Source organism: Oncorhynchus keta, chromosome 19, assembly GCF_023373465.1.
Source record: "Oncorhynchus keta strain PuntledgeMale-10-30-2019 chromosome 19, Oket_V2, whole genome shotgun sequence".
Taxonomy (NCBI): Eukaryota; Metazoa; Chordata; class Actinopteri; order Salmoniformes; family Salmonidae; genus Oncorhynchus; species Oncorhynchus keta.
The window spans coordinates 34,955,408-34,973,593 of NC_068439.1; the positions used below are offsets into that span (position 1 = coordinate 34,955,408).

Below are 18,186 nucleotides of genomic sequence, written 5' to 3' on the forward strand. Positions count from 1 at the left end.
GTATCATATATTTTCAACAATGTTTGGGATTACACCAGATCCAACCAACCCGTCATGTGTATTGCCTGCAGCAGGAGTTGGGATTGTCCAGGCTTTGTAGATGCATGCGACCAGGCATGTGCGACGCTTATAGCGAAGGGTAGACGGATGGTGTCTGACACCTCCTGGTGTCCTGGTTAGAATGATGAACGACGAGTTCACGGCAATTTTGTTGGCCTTAAAGCATGTGTGACAGTTCCCGAAACATTTTACACAGGGTCATCGACTGGTTGCATACCTTGTGAATCACACTGTCTTTGATTCTAGGGGATGGCCTTCCTTCACAACAGCGTCATCGTCTCCCATGGTAACCTGAAGTCCTCTAACTGTGTGGTTGACAGTCGCTTTGTTCTGAAGATTACTGACTACGGGCTGGCCAGCTTCCGCGAAAAGTCCAATATGCAGGACACACACGCCTACTATGCCCGTGAGTTACCTGAGCTGCAGAAACACACTCACTCGTAGACAAAGACACACAGATTCGAACCCATGAGTAAACACACACACACTCTAAATAACCCATGAGTAAACACACACACACTCTAAATAACCCATGAGTAAACACACACACACTCTAAATAACTCATGAGTAAACACACACACTCTAAATAACTCATGAGTAAACACACACACTCTAAATAACTCATGAGTAAACACACACACACTCTAAATAACTCATGAGTAAACACACACACACTCTAAATAACTCATGAGTAAACACACACACACTCTAAATAACTCATGAGTAAACACACACACACTCTAAATAACCCATGAGTAAACACACACACACTCTAAATAACCCATGAGTAAACACACACACACTAAATAACCCATGAGTAAACACACACACACTCTAAATAACCCATGAGTAAACACACACACACTCTAAATAACCCATGAGTAAACACACACACACTCTAAATAACCCATGAGTAAACACACACACACACACTCTAAATAACCCATGAGTAAACACACACACACTCTAAATAACCCATGAGTAAACACACACACACTCTAAATAACCCATGAGTAAACACACACACACTCTAAATAACTCAAACATGCCCATTTTCTGATACAATTGGCTGTTTGTTTTACACAATAGATTTCTGTCTAAATGTTGTGTAACAATGTCCCTTCCTGAGAGAAAGCCCTTGCTGGCTCAATTGAAATGCATGTCATTGATGTGGCGCAACAGTCAAATCACCTGGCTGAAAAAGTCTTGACTAGTTGCTGATTGAAAAGGCGGGTATTAAAACTCCCAGTTAATCTGTCTCTCTCTCTCTCTCTCGAAGTACATCTTTGGCTAAAGAAAACTCATAATACATCTTGAAATGGCCTTTTATTCTTATGTCACGTTAAATGTGTAAATATATATTTTGTGTATTTAAGTTGTGTTATACAAGGCGGATTTGAAAAAGAGACCACGGTCTCAATACGTCTTCCCTGTTAAAACAACGGTTCAATTAAAACTATTAAGGAAACTGTATCCACCTCTTCTCTCTCCCTCTTTCCCCCTCTACCTCCCTCTTTCTTTCTCTCCAATCCCCCTTTACAGGGAAATTGTGGGCAGCTCCAGAGCTGCTGAGGGCAGAGTGTCCCCCACCATGTGGCACTCAGAAAGGGGACATCTACAGCTTCGGCATCATCCTGCAGGAGCTGGCCCTGCTCCGAGGGGTCTTCCACATCGAGGGGGACACCTTCAGCCCCAAAGGTGTGTGTGTGTCAAATCAAATTAAGTGTTATTTGTCACATGCGCCGAATACATATTTTCAACCTTACCGCGAAATGCTTACTTGCAAGTTCTGAATCCCTTAAGCGGGATCATTTTCGTCAACATCAGTTTAAATAGAGTTAACTAAACTAAAGTTTAAAGTTTTAAAAATGACATCAAAAAGTAACACGATAAAATTACATAACAATAAAGAGGCTATACACAGGTATAGGTTAGTTGAGGTAATTTGTAAAGTGACTATGCATAAATAATAAACAGCGAGTAGCAGCAGTGTAAAAACAAAGGGGAGGGGTCGATGTAAAGTCCAGGTGGTCATTTGATTAATTGTTCAGCAGTCTTATGGCTTGGGGGTAGATGCTGTTAAGGAGCCTTTTGGTCCTAGACTTGGTACTCCGAGTCAACTGTGTAACTTTTTGAGAATCTGGGGACCCATGCCAAATCCTTTCAGTCTCCTGAAAATATTTGTGTGTCTGTGCGTGTTCTTCAGGCAAGGACAAGCATGTACAGTGCCTTCCGAAAGTATTTACGCCCCTTGACTTTTTCCACATTTTCTTGTATTGCAGCCTGAATTTAAAATTGATAAAATTTAGATTTTTTTGTTGTCACTGGCCTACACACAGTACTCCATAACGCCAAAGTGGAATTATGTTTTTTAAAATGTTTACCAATTATTTAAAAATGAAAAGATGAAATATCTTGAGTCAATAAGTAAGCCTAAATATGTTCAGGAGGAAACATTTCAGTTGCATGGACTCACTCTGTGTGCAATAATAGTGTTTAACATGATTTTTGAATGACTACCTCATCTCTGCACCCCACACCATTATCTGTAAGGTCCCTCAGTCAAGCAGTGAATTTCAAACACAGATTCAACCACAAAGACCAGGGAGGTTTTCCAATGCCTCGCAAAGAAGGGAGCCTACTGGTAGATGGGTAACAGGGAAAAAAGCACACGTGAAGTTACCAATTACACTTTAGATGGTGTATCAATACACCGTCACTAAAAGATACAAGCGTCCTTCCTAACTCAGTTGCCGGAGAGGAAGGAAACCGCTCAGGGATTTTACCATGAGGCCAGTGGTGACTTTAAAATAGTTACAGAGTGTAATGGCTGCGATAGGAGAACACTGAAGATGGATCAACAACATATAACAGTATAGTTACTCCACAATACTAACATTTACATTACATTTACATTTAAGTGATTTAGCAGACGCTCTTATCCAGAACTTGGGAAGGTTGAACACCAGACGGGCTGCGGCGTTCTGGATGAGTTGTAGGGGTTTAATGGCACAGGCAGGGAGCCCAGCCAACAGCGAGTTGCAGTAATCCAGACGGGAGATGACAAGTGCCTGGATTAGGACCTGCGCCGCTTCCTGTGTGAGGCAGGCATGAACCTATAGGAACGGGCCACCGCCTTGATGTTAGTTGAGAACGACAGGGTGTTGTCCAGGATCACGCCAAGGTTCTTAGCGCTCTGGGAGGAGGACACAATGGAGTTGTCAACCGTGATGGCGAGATCATGGAACGGGCAGTCCTTCCCGGGAGGAAGAGCAGCTCCGTCTTGCCGAGGTTCAGCTTGAGGTGGTGATCCGTCATCCACACTGATATGTCTGCCAGACATGCAGAGATGCGATTCGCCACCTGGTCATCAGAAGGGGGAAAGGAGAAGATTAATTGTGTGTCGTCTGCATAGCAATGATAGGAGAGACCATGTGAGGTTATGACAGAGCCAAGTGACTTGGTGTATAGCGAGAATAGGAGAGGGCCTAGAACAGAGCCCTGGGGGACACCAGTGGTGAGAGCGCGTGGTGAGGAGACAGATTCTCGCCACGCCACCTGGTAGGAGCGACCTGTCAGGTAGGACGCAATCCAAGCGTGGGCCGCGCCGGAGATGCCCAACTCGGAGAGGGTGGAGAGGAGGATCTGATGGTTCACAGTATCGAAGGCAGCCGATAGGTCTAGAAGGATGAGAGCAGAGGAGAGAGAGTTAGCTTTAGCAGTGCGGAGCGCCTCCGTGATACAGAGAAGAGCAGTCTCAGTTGAATGACTAGTCTTGAAACCTGACTGATTTGGATCAAGAAGGTCATTCTGAGAGAGATAGCGGGAGAGCTGGCCAAGGACGGCACGTTCAAGAGTTTTGGAGAGAAAAGAAAGAAGGGATACTGGTCTGTAGTTGTTGACATCGGAGGGATCGAGTGTAGGTTTTTTCAGAAGGGGTGCAACTCTCGCTCTCTTGAAGACGGAAGGGACGTAGCCAGCGGTCAGGGATGAGTTGATGAGCGAGGTGAGGTAAGGGAGAAGGTCTCCGGAAATGGTCTGGAGAAGAGAGGGGATAGGGTCAATCGGGCAGGTTGTTGGGCGGCCGGCCGTCACAAGACGCGAGATTTCATCTGGAGAGAGAGGGGAGAAAGAGGTCAGAGCACAGGGTAGGGCAGTGTGAGCAGAACCAGCGGTGTCGTTTGACTTAGCAAACGAGGATCGGATGTCCTCGACCTTCTTTTCAAAATGGTTGACGAAGTCATCTGCAGAGAGGGAGGGGGGATTCAGGAGCCTAATTTAACCTAATTGACGAGATGAAAATAAGGAAGCTTGATTGAAACAAGGCACTAAAGTATAACTGCAAAAAATGTGGCAAAGCAATTACATTTTTGTCCTAAATACAATGTGTTGTGTTTCAGGCAAATCATATACAACACATTACTGAGTACCACTCTCCATATTTTCAAGCATAGTGGTGGCTGCATCATGTTATTGGTATGCTTGTAATTGTTAATGACTGGGGAGTATTTCAGGATAAAACATAAACAAAATGGAGCTAAGCACAGGCAAAATCCTGGAAGAAAACCTGCTTCAGTCTGCTTTCTACCAGATACTGGGAGATTAATTCACCTTTCAGCAGGACAATAGCCTAAAACAGAAGGCCAAATCTACACTGGAGTTGCTTACCAAGAAGACTGAATATTCCTGAGTGGCCGAGTTGCAGTTTTGACTTAAATCTGCTTGAAAATCTATGGAAAGACCTGAAAATGGTTGTCTAGCAATGATCAACAGCCAATTTGACAGAGCTTGAAGAATTTTGAAAACAATCATGGGAAAATGTTGCACAGTCCAGGTGTGGAAAGCTCTTAGAGACTTACCCAGACATACTCACAGCTGTAATCACTGCCAAAGGTGATTCTACAAAGTATTGACATTTACTTATGTAAATGAGTTATTTCTGTATTTCCTTTTCAATAAATATGCAAACATTTCTAGAAACATTATGGGGTATTTTTTGTAGATGGGGAGAGTGGAAAAAATCAATTTAATCCATTTTGAATTCAGGCTGTAACACAACTAAATGTGGAATAAGTCAAGGGGTATGAATACTTTCTGAAGGCACTGCAATTATATAAGAATATATATCAAGGTAAATACGGTTAGGGTTAAAGATGAAAGTACAGACAAATATGGATGGGCACTTGGAACAATGAAAATAAAATAAGAATGAATGAGGTTGGCGTCTTTTATTTAGATTATTTTTGGGAAAGACAAAGCGTTTCATTGCACAATATTGTTCAAATAAATATGACCTTTATTTTCTAGGTTAGTCTCATTGAGATAAAAACTATTTTTCAAGAGAGACCTGGACTATATAACCTTCTGTGTAGAACACAAATCATTTTGAAAAGAAGTTCAAACAGGTGCCATTAATACAGGTAACGAGTGGAGGACAGAGGAGCCTCTTAAAGAAGAAGTTACAGGTCTGTGAGAGCCATAAATCTTGCTTGTTTGTAGGTGACCAAATACTTATTTTCCACCATAATTTGCAAATAAATTCATTTAAAATCCTACAATGTGATTTTCTGGATTTTCTTCTCTCATTTTGTCTGTCATAGTTGAAGTTTACCTATGATGAAAATTACAGGCCTCTCTCATCTTTTTAAGTGGGAGAACTTGCACAATTGGTGGCTGACTAAATACTTTTTTGCCCCACTGTACCTAGGTGTCTGGTTAGACTGTAAACTCTCCTTCCAGACTCAAATTAAGCATCTCCAATCCAAAATTAAATCTAGAATCAGCTTCCTATTTTGCAGCAAAGCCTCCTTCTCTCATGCTGTAAAACATACCCTCCTAAAACTGACTATCCTACCAATCCTCGACTTTGGCGATGTCATTTACGAAATAGCCTCCAACACTCTACTGAGATAATTGGAGGCAGTCTATCACAATGCCATCCGTTTTGTCACCAAAGCCCCATATACTACCCACCACTGCGACCTGTATGTTCTCGTTGGCTGGCCCTTGCTTCATACTCGTTGCCAAACCCACTGGCTCCATGTCATCTACAAGTCTCTGCTAGGTAAAGCTCCACCTTATCTCAGCTCATTGGTCACCATAGCAGCACCCACCTGTAGCACGCGCTCCAGCAGGTATATTTCACTGGTCACCCCCAAAGCCAATTCCTCACTGGCCACCTTGCCTTCCAGTTATCTGCTGCCAATGACTGGAATGAACTGCAAAAATCACTGAAGCTGAAGATGTATATCTCCCTCACTAACTTAAAGCACCAGTTGTCAGAGCAGCTCACAGATCACTGCACCTGTACATAGCCCATCTGTAAATAGCCCATCCAACTACCTCATCCCCATACTGTATTTATTTATTTATTTAGCTAATTTGCACCCTAGTATCTCTACTTGCACATCTATCACTCCAGTGTTTAATTGCTATATATGGCCTATTTATCTTCATTTGCACACACTTTTTCTACTGCATTATTGACTGTATGTTTGTTTATTCCATGTGTAACTCTGTGTTGTTGTATGTGTCAAACTGCTTTGCTTTATCTTGTCCAGGTCGCAGTTGTAAATGAGAACGTGTTCTCAACTAGCCTACCTGGTTAAATAAAGGTGAAATTAAAAAAAAAAATGTAATGATGCCTAGGCATGCTTTTATGAAAGCACATTAAAATACGGTACCATTTTCTATAGCTCAATCGGTTGGTACGTTGTCGAGCGGACGGTCACATGTGTTGGTGAGGTAGAGCAGGGGTTCCCAACCTTTTCCCCCAGGGCCCCCTGTTTCACATTTTCATTGTCATTTTCATGATTGAGATTGTCTATTTTAAATACACCGCCAGCTTGGTTTTGTTTAATTTGAGGGACCTAGGAAAAGTATTCTTTGAAGCTTTCCTGCAATTCCTTCGTAGTTTAACAAGACTCATCTTTTAGGTAGGCTATTTAATAATAATAACAATAATTATTATAATTATGATAATAATGTTTAAGGAAATAAAGTCTAGACCCAATTTCCCAAAATGTTATTCCGCTACCGAGTATGTTTTATTATGATCATTTATATGAACCCTTAATTTAATTATACATATTCTCTTTTACAGAAAGTGATTAGATCAATTGATAGCGACAGTGACACATTGTATAAGATAACGTCCTAAAGACAATTCCAATTTCTTTCACTACTCGACTTTAGAAGGTCGTAGCTCAGCTTCATATGAATGTCTTAGAGACAAGTTGTATGCGTCATTTTAGATTGACCCTATGGGGTGGGTGCGCCCCCTAGATTGGGAACCACCGAGGTAAGGGACCCTGGTTCAGGGAGGCAGCGCTATATGCTAAGCTAGCACACTTACGGCAGTTATATACACATTGAATTGAAGAGGTGGGTGGGTCATATCATTTATGTGTGAGACGAGACAGAAGTTGGGAACGAAAAATAAATGAAATGAGAAGAGAGGGGGGTGGACAATGAGTTCGGGCCATTAGCACTGGAAGAGCCCGGTCCCTGGGTGGAAATATTGTTGGTTTATGAAATGAAGAAGAGCTGATATAGAGGAAACATGGGAGGTGACCCAGATACAGTATTGACGCATTTAACAGAACACATCATTTCTTTCAACCTCATTCTGCATTGCCTTTCATCTTCCATATTCAAGTCTATTGGGATGGCGCTGCGTTTCAAGTGCCGCCCGCCTTCTTCAGAACAGAAAAGAAAGGAAACGGAGAGAGGGAAGAAAGGAAGGAGATGGAGAGATTAGATGACAGAGTTATGTCTCTGAAACTATTGACCATGGGAAAGAGGCTGGTTTTACTGTCACCTTGGGAATATTTTAACGTGTCGTGTTCTTGTTATGTGAAAGGAAAAGAGGCTTGCCTGTCCAAGGGCTGTGTAACTTTTCTAAATGAAGCTCCCTTGAACTCCACCTCTCTCTCTCTCTCTCTCTCTCTCTCTGCTTCTCTATCTCTCGTTCTCTCTCTGAAATTGATGTGCGCCTTAGTACAAAATGATTATATGAATTCGCACATCTCCCTTTCTTCCTCCCTCCCTCTTTCTCTCTACCAGAGATCGTAGAGCGCGTGGCCCTGGGCCAGTGGCCCTACCTGCGACCCTCCCTCTGCCCCCAGAGCCACAGTGAAGAGGTGGGCCAGCTCATGCAGCGCTGCTGGAGCGAGGACGTGAACGAGAGGCCCGAGTTCCACCACATCAAGCTGCTGCTGCGCAAACACAACAGGTACTCTATTTCTGTACGCACTGCTTAAAACCTCTCTTGACGCCATGCACTTTCTATGGTTCCTGATCTACAGACACGCACTTATACCCATCCACTCACTTTAGAGATCTTCCTTCCTCTGCATTCAAAATAACACTCCACACACAAGCATGTATTTATTATCCCCAGTGACTTTTTATACTCACAACAACAGGTTTGCACTGCTCTGACCACTATCTTCCAATCCTCCCTCCAATGTGTTACCTGTCCTTTACTCCCCTCTCCATCATTCCCTCCGCAGAGGTTATGGGTCTAATATCCTGGACAACCTGTTGTCTCGTATGGAGCAGTACGCCAATAACCTGGAAGAACTGGTGGAGGAAAGGACACAGGCTTACCATGAAGAGAAACGCAAGGCCGAGGCACTGCTCTACCAGATACTTCCACAGTGAGTCTATGAAGAGGATCACAATGGAAATATGTAGTTCAACTTTTTTGAGTTGTCCTCAATGATTTTGAATGCAGTGTATCCCCTGAGTTGTGACAAAAAAATGGCACAAACACACCCCCAAACAGAAATACTCATCAGAGGCTCCACTCTGCAGAGGACGAATAAATCCAAACATAATTTGGGGATTGAACTGAATCACACACACACACACACACTCTCTCTCTTGCACACACACACACACACACACTTACTCTGATTAACACTGTGTCTTACATAGCTCTGTAGCGGAGCAGTTGAAGAGAGGGGAGACGGTGCAGGCTGAGGCCTTTGACTCAGTCACCATCTACTTCAGTGACATCGTGGGCTTCACCGCCATCTCAGCAGAGAGCACGCCCATGCAGGTCAGTCCAGAATGAACGTAGTCAACAGAAATCTACTCCTGATATGCAATGGCTTTGGGCTGTCATGAATGAGAAGTGGAGAGTGCCGATTTTCAGAGCAAATTAAAATAATATATTTGAGTTGGGCCCAATGAACTGCGCTCCATTTCAGCATAGTTGTTATTCAATGTGCACTTGTCAGAAGTTGACTGTATTGAAAATGCCTTATATTGCTCGGCAAATTAATGAACTGTTATTCTACTGAACGGAAACATATTTTATGCAGGGGCTAATAATCTTCATGTTTTCCCATAGGTGGTGACCCTGTTGAATGACCTCTACACGTGTTTCGATGCCATCATCGACAACTTCGACGTTTACAAGGTGAAGTCAGAGTCTAAACCTTGTTTATTCACACATGGTCACAGGGTGTGCAAGCTTTTGTTCCAGTCTAGCATTAATACAACTGATTCAGCATTAGTAGAATCAGCTGTGTTGGAGCTAGAATGTCACAAAGACCTGGACACACTGCGGTCCTCCTGTACTACACTTACCCACCACTGGGTTAGGGACATATTTAAAGGGAAATTTGTAAGAATTTCAACTTCAAATTCATCATCTCCAGCACCACCCCAACATCAACATATGTGAAAATGGCGCTTTTCTATGTTTTGTAGTAAAAAAGGTAAATTAAGATGTATTTCTAATCAAATTCAAATCAAATTCATTTATATAGCCCTTTTTACATCAGCTGATATATCAAAGTGCTGTACAGAAACCCAGCCTAAAACCCCAAACAGCAAGCAATGCAGGTGTAGAAGCACGGTGGCTAGGAAAAACTCCCTAGAAAGGCCAAAACCTAGGAAGAAACCTAGAGAGGAACCAGGCAATGAGGGGTGGCCAGTCCTCTTTTGGCTGTGCCGGGTGGAGAATGACATCATAAACCAATTAGTAGACAATGCCTACTCACACGATGCACACCGATGATGTCATTGGAAACACTTTTCTTCCTCTATCTTTTTCACTACAAAACATAGAAACGCACCACTTTCATATATGTTGATGTTGGGGTGGTGCTGGAGACGACAAAACATGACGTTGAAAAATGTACCTTTAAGAACCCTAGTGACAGTGTGACCGTCTCTCTGTGGCGTCCTCAGGTGGAAACGATAGGTGATGCGTACATGGTGGTGTCTGGGCTGCCGGTGAGGAACGGCAAGCTGCACGGCCGAGAGATCGCCCGTATGTCCCTGGCCCTGCTGGAGGCCGTACACTCCTTCAGGATCCGCCACCGACCTGCTCAGCAGCTCCGTCTGCGCAGTGGCATCCACAGTGGTGAGCAGTGGTGGGGGGCAGGATTGTAGAGTTCAAGCAGTACTGTATTTGTTTTTGGACAAATGCACTTCCTTGAGCTTTTCTGACACTGTGGAATCATCGGAGTCTGTGGAATATTGAAATAGGTTGTCTGTGTGTTCTCTCCAGGCCCTGTATGTGCTGGCGTCGTAGGACTGAAGATGCCTCGGTTCTGTTTGTTTGGAGACACAGTCAACACAGCCTCTCGCATGGAGTCCAATGGGGAGGGTGAGAGTGACCAACCTCTTATCTACTATCCCATGACCTATCAGCACAAACACTATTCCTTCTCTGGTTTAAATGACCACATTTCTGTCATGTTCTCATCCCTCAGCCCTGAAGATCCACGTGTCGGAGGCCACGCGCTCGGTGCTGGACGACTTCAACTGTTTCCAGCTGGAGCTGAGAGGAGACGTGGAGATGAAGGGCAAAGGGAGGATGAAGACCTACTGGCTACTGGGGGAGAGCATCAACAACATGGCTTAGTAGAGAGAGAGAGAGAGAGAGAATTAGACATAGACAGTATTGGAAAGATGCCGTAGAAAAGAGAGGTAAAGGCAAGGGAGGACTGAGGTAAAAGGAACAGACATGCATACAAATACACATAGGAATGGGGTGAAATAGAAATAAGCCACAAACAAATACTCCTGACAACCCCCTCCAGAATGATAGTCTCATCGACTCGGTCTCACTGCTCTTCAAGGGCATTCCTTGGCTCCTTTAGGTGGAAACGCTCTCTCTAGATTGACCTACTATGATGCATAAGCTATCAACGTTGACCTTCCATGGACAGCTTTAGACTTGTACCTCTCCAACCAAAGGAAAGCCATCACTGTTACACCGCCGTGTGCCGAATGGTGAGGCCCCACCTCCTCCGATTGGCAAGGACGATGGGCATTTGCGAACATCTCCACCCAGTGTTCAAGAGTTGTAACTGTCGCTTTCAAGAACGAACATTTTGGGACAATCTTGTTGGACCTGTTGTTTATCGTGACGAGAGTCGTCCAATGTGTTATTTTGTGGTTATTTCACTTTGTGACTGACTTGGTGTTCTCTAACATGTAGAGGTGTTATGTGAAGCCTTCACAGGCTTTATTCTATTTGTTTCACGGTGGTGTTTGTTCTGTGTCACAATATCAATTTGTTCTATATCTATATAATTGAACATTAATCAAGTGGAGACCAGAGGGGTATACTACGAATGTAGCTAGATGTACTCAGGCTTTTCTGAAATTACCTAACTTCATGAACTGTGCGTTCATGTCGCACAGGGCTAGTCGAACTCCGAACTCTTCATTGAGACAATGCTGAAACATCAATCCGTGGGCGAGTCAGTGCCACATTTACATTTTTGCCAAAATCAATTTACCTGCAAATTCAGCAGGCTATGGTGTGAAATGGGCAACTAGATGTTTTTTATATTTTTTACACATATTGTGTTTGTTTGTTTGTTGTGCTTATCAATGCACAAGTCCCATGATTCCCCACTCCTAACTATACAAAAATAGTATTAAGTCATACGAAAGTTTTACTGCACGTGAAGTTTCAAATGCGTTATTACTATTACTACTTTTAACAGAAGAATTTGATGGGTCCTTCGGCTCAAACACTTCATTTCTCAGAAGTGGGACAAGCCCCGAGTTTCAAATGTGCTACTTCTGAAGGATTCGTTGCCATAGATATGTTACAGGCTCGAGCCATATTCGTGTCACCACTTATCCCGAGTTGACCAAAGTTACCTCAACTCCTCAAACCTGATTCATAGTGTAAGGCTCAGTTACCCATAATAATACCAGTCCACAAAGTGTGCTCTACAGCCTGCTTGGCTTTGTGCTTTAGGAGGAAGTAGTGGAGGTAATTACCACCATGCCAATGCGGGCTATCTTATTGACATTGGTGAAATGTCTCAAATGGACACTTATGGCTGTTAAGTTGTGAATTAGCATTCAACAGGACATATGTATTCAACAGGACTGTTCAAAATCTTTTTGGTCATAAAAAACAATTCATTGCTTTAGTCTGCGATGACAAGGAAGAATGGAGAGTTAGATTTGGCCATAAATGACGACTTCTGGGTGAATTAATATTGTCGCAACCTGTTCTCAGAGCATTTCGATTTATACTATACGTAAATCCAAGTCACTCCATTTAGTATGATATGTTACATAAGACAGATGGTCACTTATAACCAGCTAGCCCTCTCACATTAAGTTCTTATATTCCAGACTCATTTTGAGTTTCATATTTTCTAATGATCCTTTTTCCTTTACTTACAAGATGATGTCAAAATACCTTATATTTCACCCACAAGGGTACAAAAGAATGAGGATGTCTAGCTCTTCACTTCTGTTACTGAGGGGAAAAGTGAATATTTTCAGAATGGGAGTCCTACTAAATGACATACACAGTACATTGAAAAATATATACACTGAACAAAAAAATAAACGCAACATGTATAGTGTTGGTACCATGTTTCATGAGCTAAAATAAACGATCCCCCACATTTTCCATACACACAAACATATTATTTCTCTCATATTTTGTGCACATATTTCTTTACATCCCTGTTGGTGAGCATTTCTCCTTTACCAAGATAATCTACCCACCTGACAGGTGTGGCCTGTCGTGAAGCTGATTAAACAACATGATCATTAGAGTTGCACCGTGTGCTGGGGACAATAAAAGGCCACTCTAAAATGTGCAGTTTTGTCACACAATGCCACAGATGTTTAAAGTTTTGAGGGAGCAAACAATTGGCATGCTGACTGCAGGAATTTCCACCAGAGCTGTTGCCAGAGAATTTAATGTTAATTTCTCTACCATAAGCCACCTCCAAAATCATTTTATAGAATTTGGCGGTATGTCCAACCGGCCTCACAACATCAGACCATGTGTGTGTCTTGTGGGCTAGCGGTTTGCTGTTGTCAACATGTGAACAGAGTATTATTATATATATATTATATTATTATATTATAACAGAGTGCCCCATGGTGGCAGTGGAGTTATGGTATGGGCAGGCATAAGCTATGGACAACGAACACAATTGCATTTTATCGATGTCAATTTGAATGCACAGAGATACCGTGCCAAGATCGTGAGGCCCATTGTCGTGCCATTCATTTGCCGCCATCATCTCATGTTTCAGCATGATAATGCACGGCCCCATGTCGCAAAGATCTGTACACAATTCCTGGAAGCTGAAAATGTCTCAGTTCTTCCATTGCCTTCATTCTCACCAAACATGTCACCCATTGTGCATCGACGTTTTCGACGGCATGTTCCAGTACTCGCCAATATCCAGCAACTTCGCACAGCCATTGAAGAGGAGTGGGACAACATTCCACAGGCCACAATCAACAACCTGATCAACTCTATGCGAATGAGATGTGTCGTGCTGCATGAGACAAATGGTCACACTAGATACTGACTGGTTTTCTGATCCAGGCCCCTACCTTTTTTTGAAGGTATCTGGGACCAACAGATGCATATCTGTATTCCCAGTCATGTGAAATCCATAGATTAGGATAGTAAATTAATTTACTGATTTCCTTAAATGAACTGTAACTCGGTAAAATCTTTGAAATTCTTGCATGTTGCGTTGATATTTTTGTTCAGTATATTTAAAAAATCTCAAAGTTGACTCTCTGAGGATACTTCTTTGGCTTGTGATTTGCAAACATGTTACAACAAACTGTACTCTTTGTCCTTTTGTTCTCTGGTATTTTTGGGTGGTTCTGCTCAGTTGAAAGGGAACAACTGCACCACCTAGCTTATAAGTGGAGCATCACTGATAGGCAGTAGGCACCCATTTGCCAACCAGCGCTATGGACCATGTGAATGTGCTCTCAGTTGAATGCCCCTAAACCTTAATCTTATCAGTGAGATTTTCCCCTTTCCAACTTAAGTCTAAATGTTTGATCATTTATCACCTAAAGCCAAAGCCAATACTCCTGAGATGATCAGGATTAGTAATGAGACGTGATAAATGATAACAGGTCTGTGTAACGTCAGGGAGACAAGTTATTGATCAGCAGTAACTCACCCAATGTCATGCTTAATCTGACAGGTAACCCAGCGTGCAAAACTGGTTTCAATGATGTCAGTATAATCTATTTTATGAGGTCATGGTCAGGTTGCATACTGGCTATTTTTAGCAACCAGAAAAACATGTCTTTGTCTAGTTTTAATCTGACCAGATAACATCCCAAATATGTCTTTCCCATTGTTTTCTTGTCGTGAAAAATGTCTTTACCAGGTTGTAACAGAGACCAGTTGGTTGTAATGTTATTTTTTCTCAATCAGATCAGAAATGTACATCATTAAGTTGATTCCAAGTCAGGTCCGTCTGCATACAGTATATGTCCACTATGAATGTACTCCCATGGGTTCTGTAAATGGGTCTCTAATGCAGTAAAATGTATTGTGTTGTTTTGGTTGCTTTGTACTTTAGAGGAGCGGGTTGGTCTTTGTGTGTTACCATGTATTGTTTGGTGTGCTTTAAAATATGACATTGATATTGTTTTTGGGGCGAGAAAGAAATGTTCAGTTACATTGCCTGTCTTGTTTCTAGTCAGTTGAATGTCTTTATAAAAGCAGTTGAAAACCAAAATCTTCTGAGTTAATAGCAATGTGTTATTGTGCTTTGTCATTTTAGCCGATGAACTTGCCATGTTTAGTTATTTAGACCTTACAAGTGGGGCAGTCTATGCATACAATTGCATTATGTATCATAGTAGGGCACAACAACCCACATACTTGTAGTCTAATCTACGGGTTACAAATGTCCATCGTTACAGTATATAATCTTGAAATAATGGGGATAGAGTAACTACAAACACAGTAAAAAAAAAAAAACGCTCAAAGACACTGACTGCTTTTATTTGTACTGTGTAGCAATTTGAAAAAAGTTAGTCACACAGCACTTAAATAATCGGCTGACAAGGCAGATACTTTCCCACAGATTTAACGATGAAACATGAAAGGAAAAGGAACCAAATGAGGAGTCTATTTCTCTCTGGCAAGTGAGCTGAATGTTCAGATTCTGTCCATGTCAAGAGACCAGTCCCTGCATCGGTTTAGGAATCCAATGGAAGCAGGCCTGATGTGGTCTTAAGCGTCCAATCCAATGAAGGTCCCATCCAATTGGGAACTCTGACAGAGGCTGGAACAGTTGGCAGTCATGGCCAGACCGAGCTCGGGCTGTGGTTGACACAGCAGCCAGGGCATACGGGGGAAGAAGCTTCAGTATAGTGATGGCAGGGGGTTAAAGTCATATCAACTGTAACAGACAGAGGCTCAGAGAAAAAACACAAACATGCAAGCAGAACAAATGAGTTAGTGCCTCATTGAGGAATTAAGAAGACTCTCAATACAGACTATCTGGTCTGGACATATTCTTCCTATGTGCAGGCAGTCATTTTTAACAATAATTTGTTCTTAACTGACTTGCCTAGTTAAATAGGCGTCCCGTCAACGGGACAGTTGTAAATCATGCAGCGCCGTGTCACGATCGCAGATGTTAGTGAAACAAATGTCGATCTTATATCAGCAGAAAGCTTAAATTCTTGTAAATATAACGGCACTGTCAATTTACAGTAGCTATTACTGTGAGAAAATGCCATGCTATTGCGGTCTTCACTTGATTGACTAACTTTGTCAAATAAGCACCAATCGGGGGTCAAACAAAGCTAGCTAGATAGCCAATGAACTGTGCTTTACAGGAGAATGCGTAAATGTTGCTGCTAACCTTGTGCGACAGCAAGCCTTTTTCTTTTCGACAAGAATATGGAGAGTTATGAATTTATGAAAACTGGGTGTTTTGCAAATGTTCAACTTACAATATGGCTACTAATACTGGAAAAGCTAAATCAAAGTCCAAGTTTACAGATTTGATGATATTGTTGCAGAAAAACGTCATGTAAATGTCTCCTTCACGATTTGCCCAAATGTACCTGGGTGACTTCACACTAAATGTCATGTAGCTTGCTCATAGTTGAAGTTAGCCGTCTGAAACTTTGCAAATGCACTGCTGCTCGCTTATGGACACCATCGGAATTACAACCAGAGTGATGGCTAGATTTGGGACCTTTCGGTTGCATTTCAAAGATGGTGGTAGAAAGGAAAAAAAGGTTTTATTTCTTTGTATTTTCTTCTATCAGGTCTATTGTGTTATTCTCCTACATTTAATTCACATTTCCAAACTTAAGTGTATCCTTTCAAATGGTCCAAAAAAATATGCTTATCCTTGCTTCAGGGCCCGAGCTACAGGCAGTTAGATTTGGGTATGTCATTTTAGGTGAAAATTGAAAAAAAAGGGGGCTACCCCTAAGAAGTTTTAAATTAGAGCAAATAAATCTAATTCACAAAAATGTAAAGTGCCCTTAGAAAGGATTCGCAACCTTTGACTTTTTCCACATTTAGTCAAAATTGATTTAATTGTAATTTTTTGTCACCAATCAAAACACATGTCAAAGTGGAAGATTTTTTACATTTTTTTTATTAAATTCATCCCCCTGAAATCAATCAATACATGTTAGAATCACCTTTGGCAGCAATCACAGATGTCAGTCTTTCTAGGTAAGTCTCTTAAGAGCATTTTTTTTTTTTTCACAGACAGTCATGGCCACAGACCGACCATCCACTGGACCAAAAAAAATAGAATGATTATTCATGTAGGCGTGAACAAAATGTAAAAAATAACTGGGAAAAACAAGCTCACACTTCAGTCTCTGCCCGGGCAAGGTGAACAAGGCATCCGTGGGTCAAAATCAATAAGCACATGGACCTTAATGCTCCCCCAGCAAAAACACAGAGAGAGGCTCCTCCAACCCTTAAGTCACAGGGGGGTCAAATACAGACTTATTTTAGTTTTAATTGGAATGTCATCAGAGGATGGACTGTTTAAAGTAAGACCGGAATGGAGCCCAAGCCTCATTAAACAGTTTGGGGTTCCCACGTGAATTTAATTTATTTTTTTCTAGTTTCAGACAGCACAACACATCCCTCACCCAATATTTATAAGATGGGGGAGCTGCCGTCTTCCAGTTCTGTAGTATTAGCCGTCTAGCTAAAGGAGTTGTATAAGCAACAGTGTCCGACTGGATTCTTGATAGGGGGGTACCCATGGGCAGTACTCCAAAAAGGGCTGTAAGGGGAGATGGATCTATAACAGTGTCATATATATCAGAAACATTTCAACATTAATTCCCAGAAACCTGACAGTTTATGACAGCCCCAAAACATATGCAACAGTGTGGCTGGTTCCACTTTACATCTGACACAGGTAGGATCGAAATCAAAGAATATTCTTCCAAGTTTGGCCCCCCGACTAGTGGATACGGTGAACCACCTTGAATTGAATGAGGCTGTGTCTAGTGCTAAAAGAGGACGAGTGCACCCTGTGCAGCACAGATTCCCAGGCGTCTTCCCCAAGTTCCTCCCCCAAATCTTTTTCCCATCGAGTCTTTAAAAGGCACCAAAGAAGGATTCTGTAAGTCATGAATGATTGCATATACATCTGAAATTGCGCCCCTAGGAAGCTTGTTCAACTCCAAGATGCTCTCTATAGCTATATTCGCAGGCCTATAGGGAAATCCAGGACACACCTGGATTTTATAACCTTTGCCCATTATTCTTTATAAAATTCTTCAAGCTCTGTCAAGTCATTGCTAGACAGCCATTTTCAAGTCTTGTCATAGATGTAAGTCAAAACTATAACTAGGCCACTCAA

General features: G+C 42.1%; 1 protein-coding gene across 4 annotated transcripts in view; it reads left to right on the forward strand.

Moving 5' to 3' along the window:
- Positions 1 to 12,915, forward strand: part of LOC118398107 (atrial natriuretic peptide receptor 1-like) — a 114,542-nt gene extending 101,627 nt beyond the window's left edge. For all 4 annotated transcript variants that reach the window (XM_035793141.2, XM_035793142.2, XM_035793140.2 and 1 more), the window contains exons 15-23: positions 307 to 466; positions 1,604 to 1,759; positions 8,126 to 8,294; positions 8,575 to 8,721; positions 9,002 to 9,125; positions 9,420 to 9,488; positions 10,265 to 10,439; positions 10,587 to 10,685; positions 10,792 to 12,915. In XM_035793141.2, coding sequence (XP_035649034.1) covers positions 307 to 466; positions 1,604 to 1,759; positions 8,126 to 8,294; positions 8,575 to 8,721; positions 9,002 to 9,125; positions 9,420 to 9,488; positions 10,265 to 10,439; positions 10,587 to 10,685; positions 10,792 to 10,943 — 1,251 coding nt within the window. In that variant the 3' untranslated portion in view covers positions 10,944 to 12,915. The remainder of the gene's footprint in view (positions 1 to 306; positions 467 to 1,603; positions 1,760 to 8,125; positions 8,295 to 8,574; positions 8,722 to 9,001; positions 9,126 to 9,419; positions 9,489 to 10,264; positions 10,440 to 10,586; positions 10,686 to 10,791) is intronic.
- Positions 12,916 to 18,186: the final 5,271 nt, after the last annotated feature.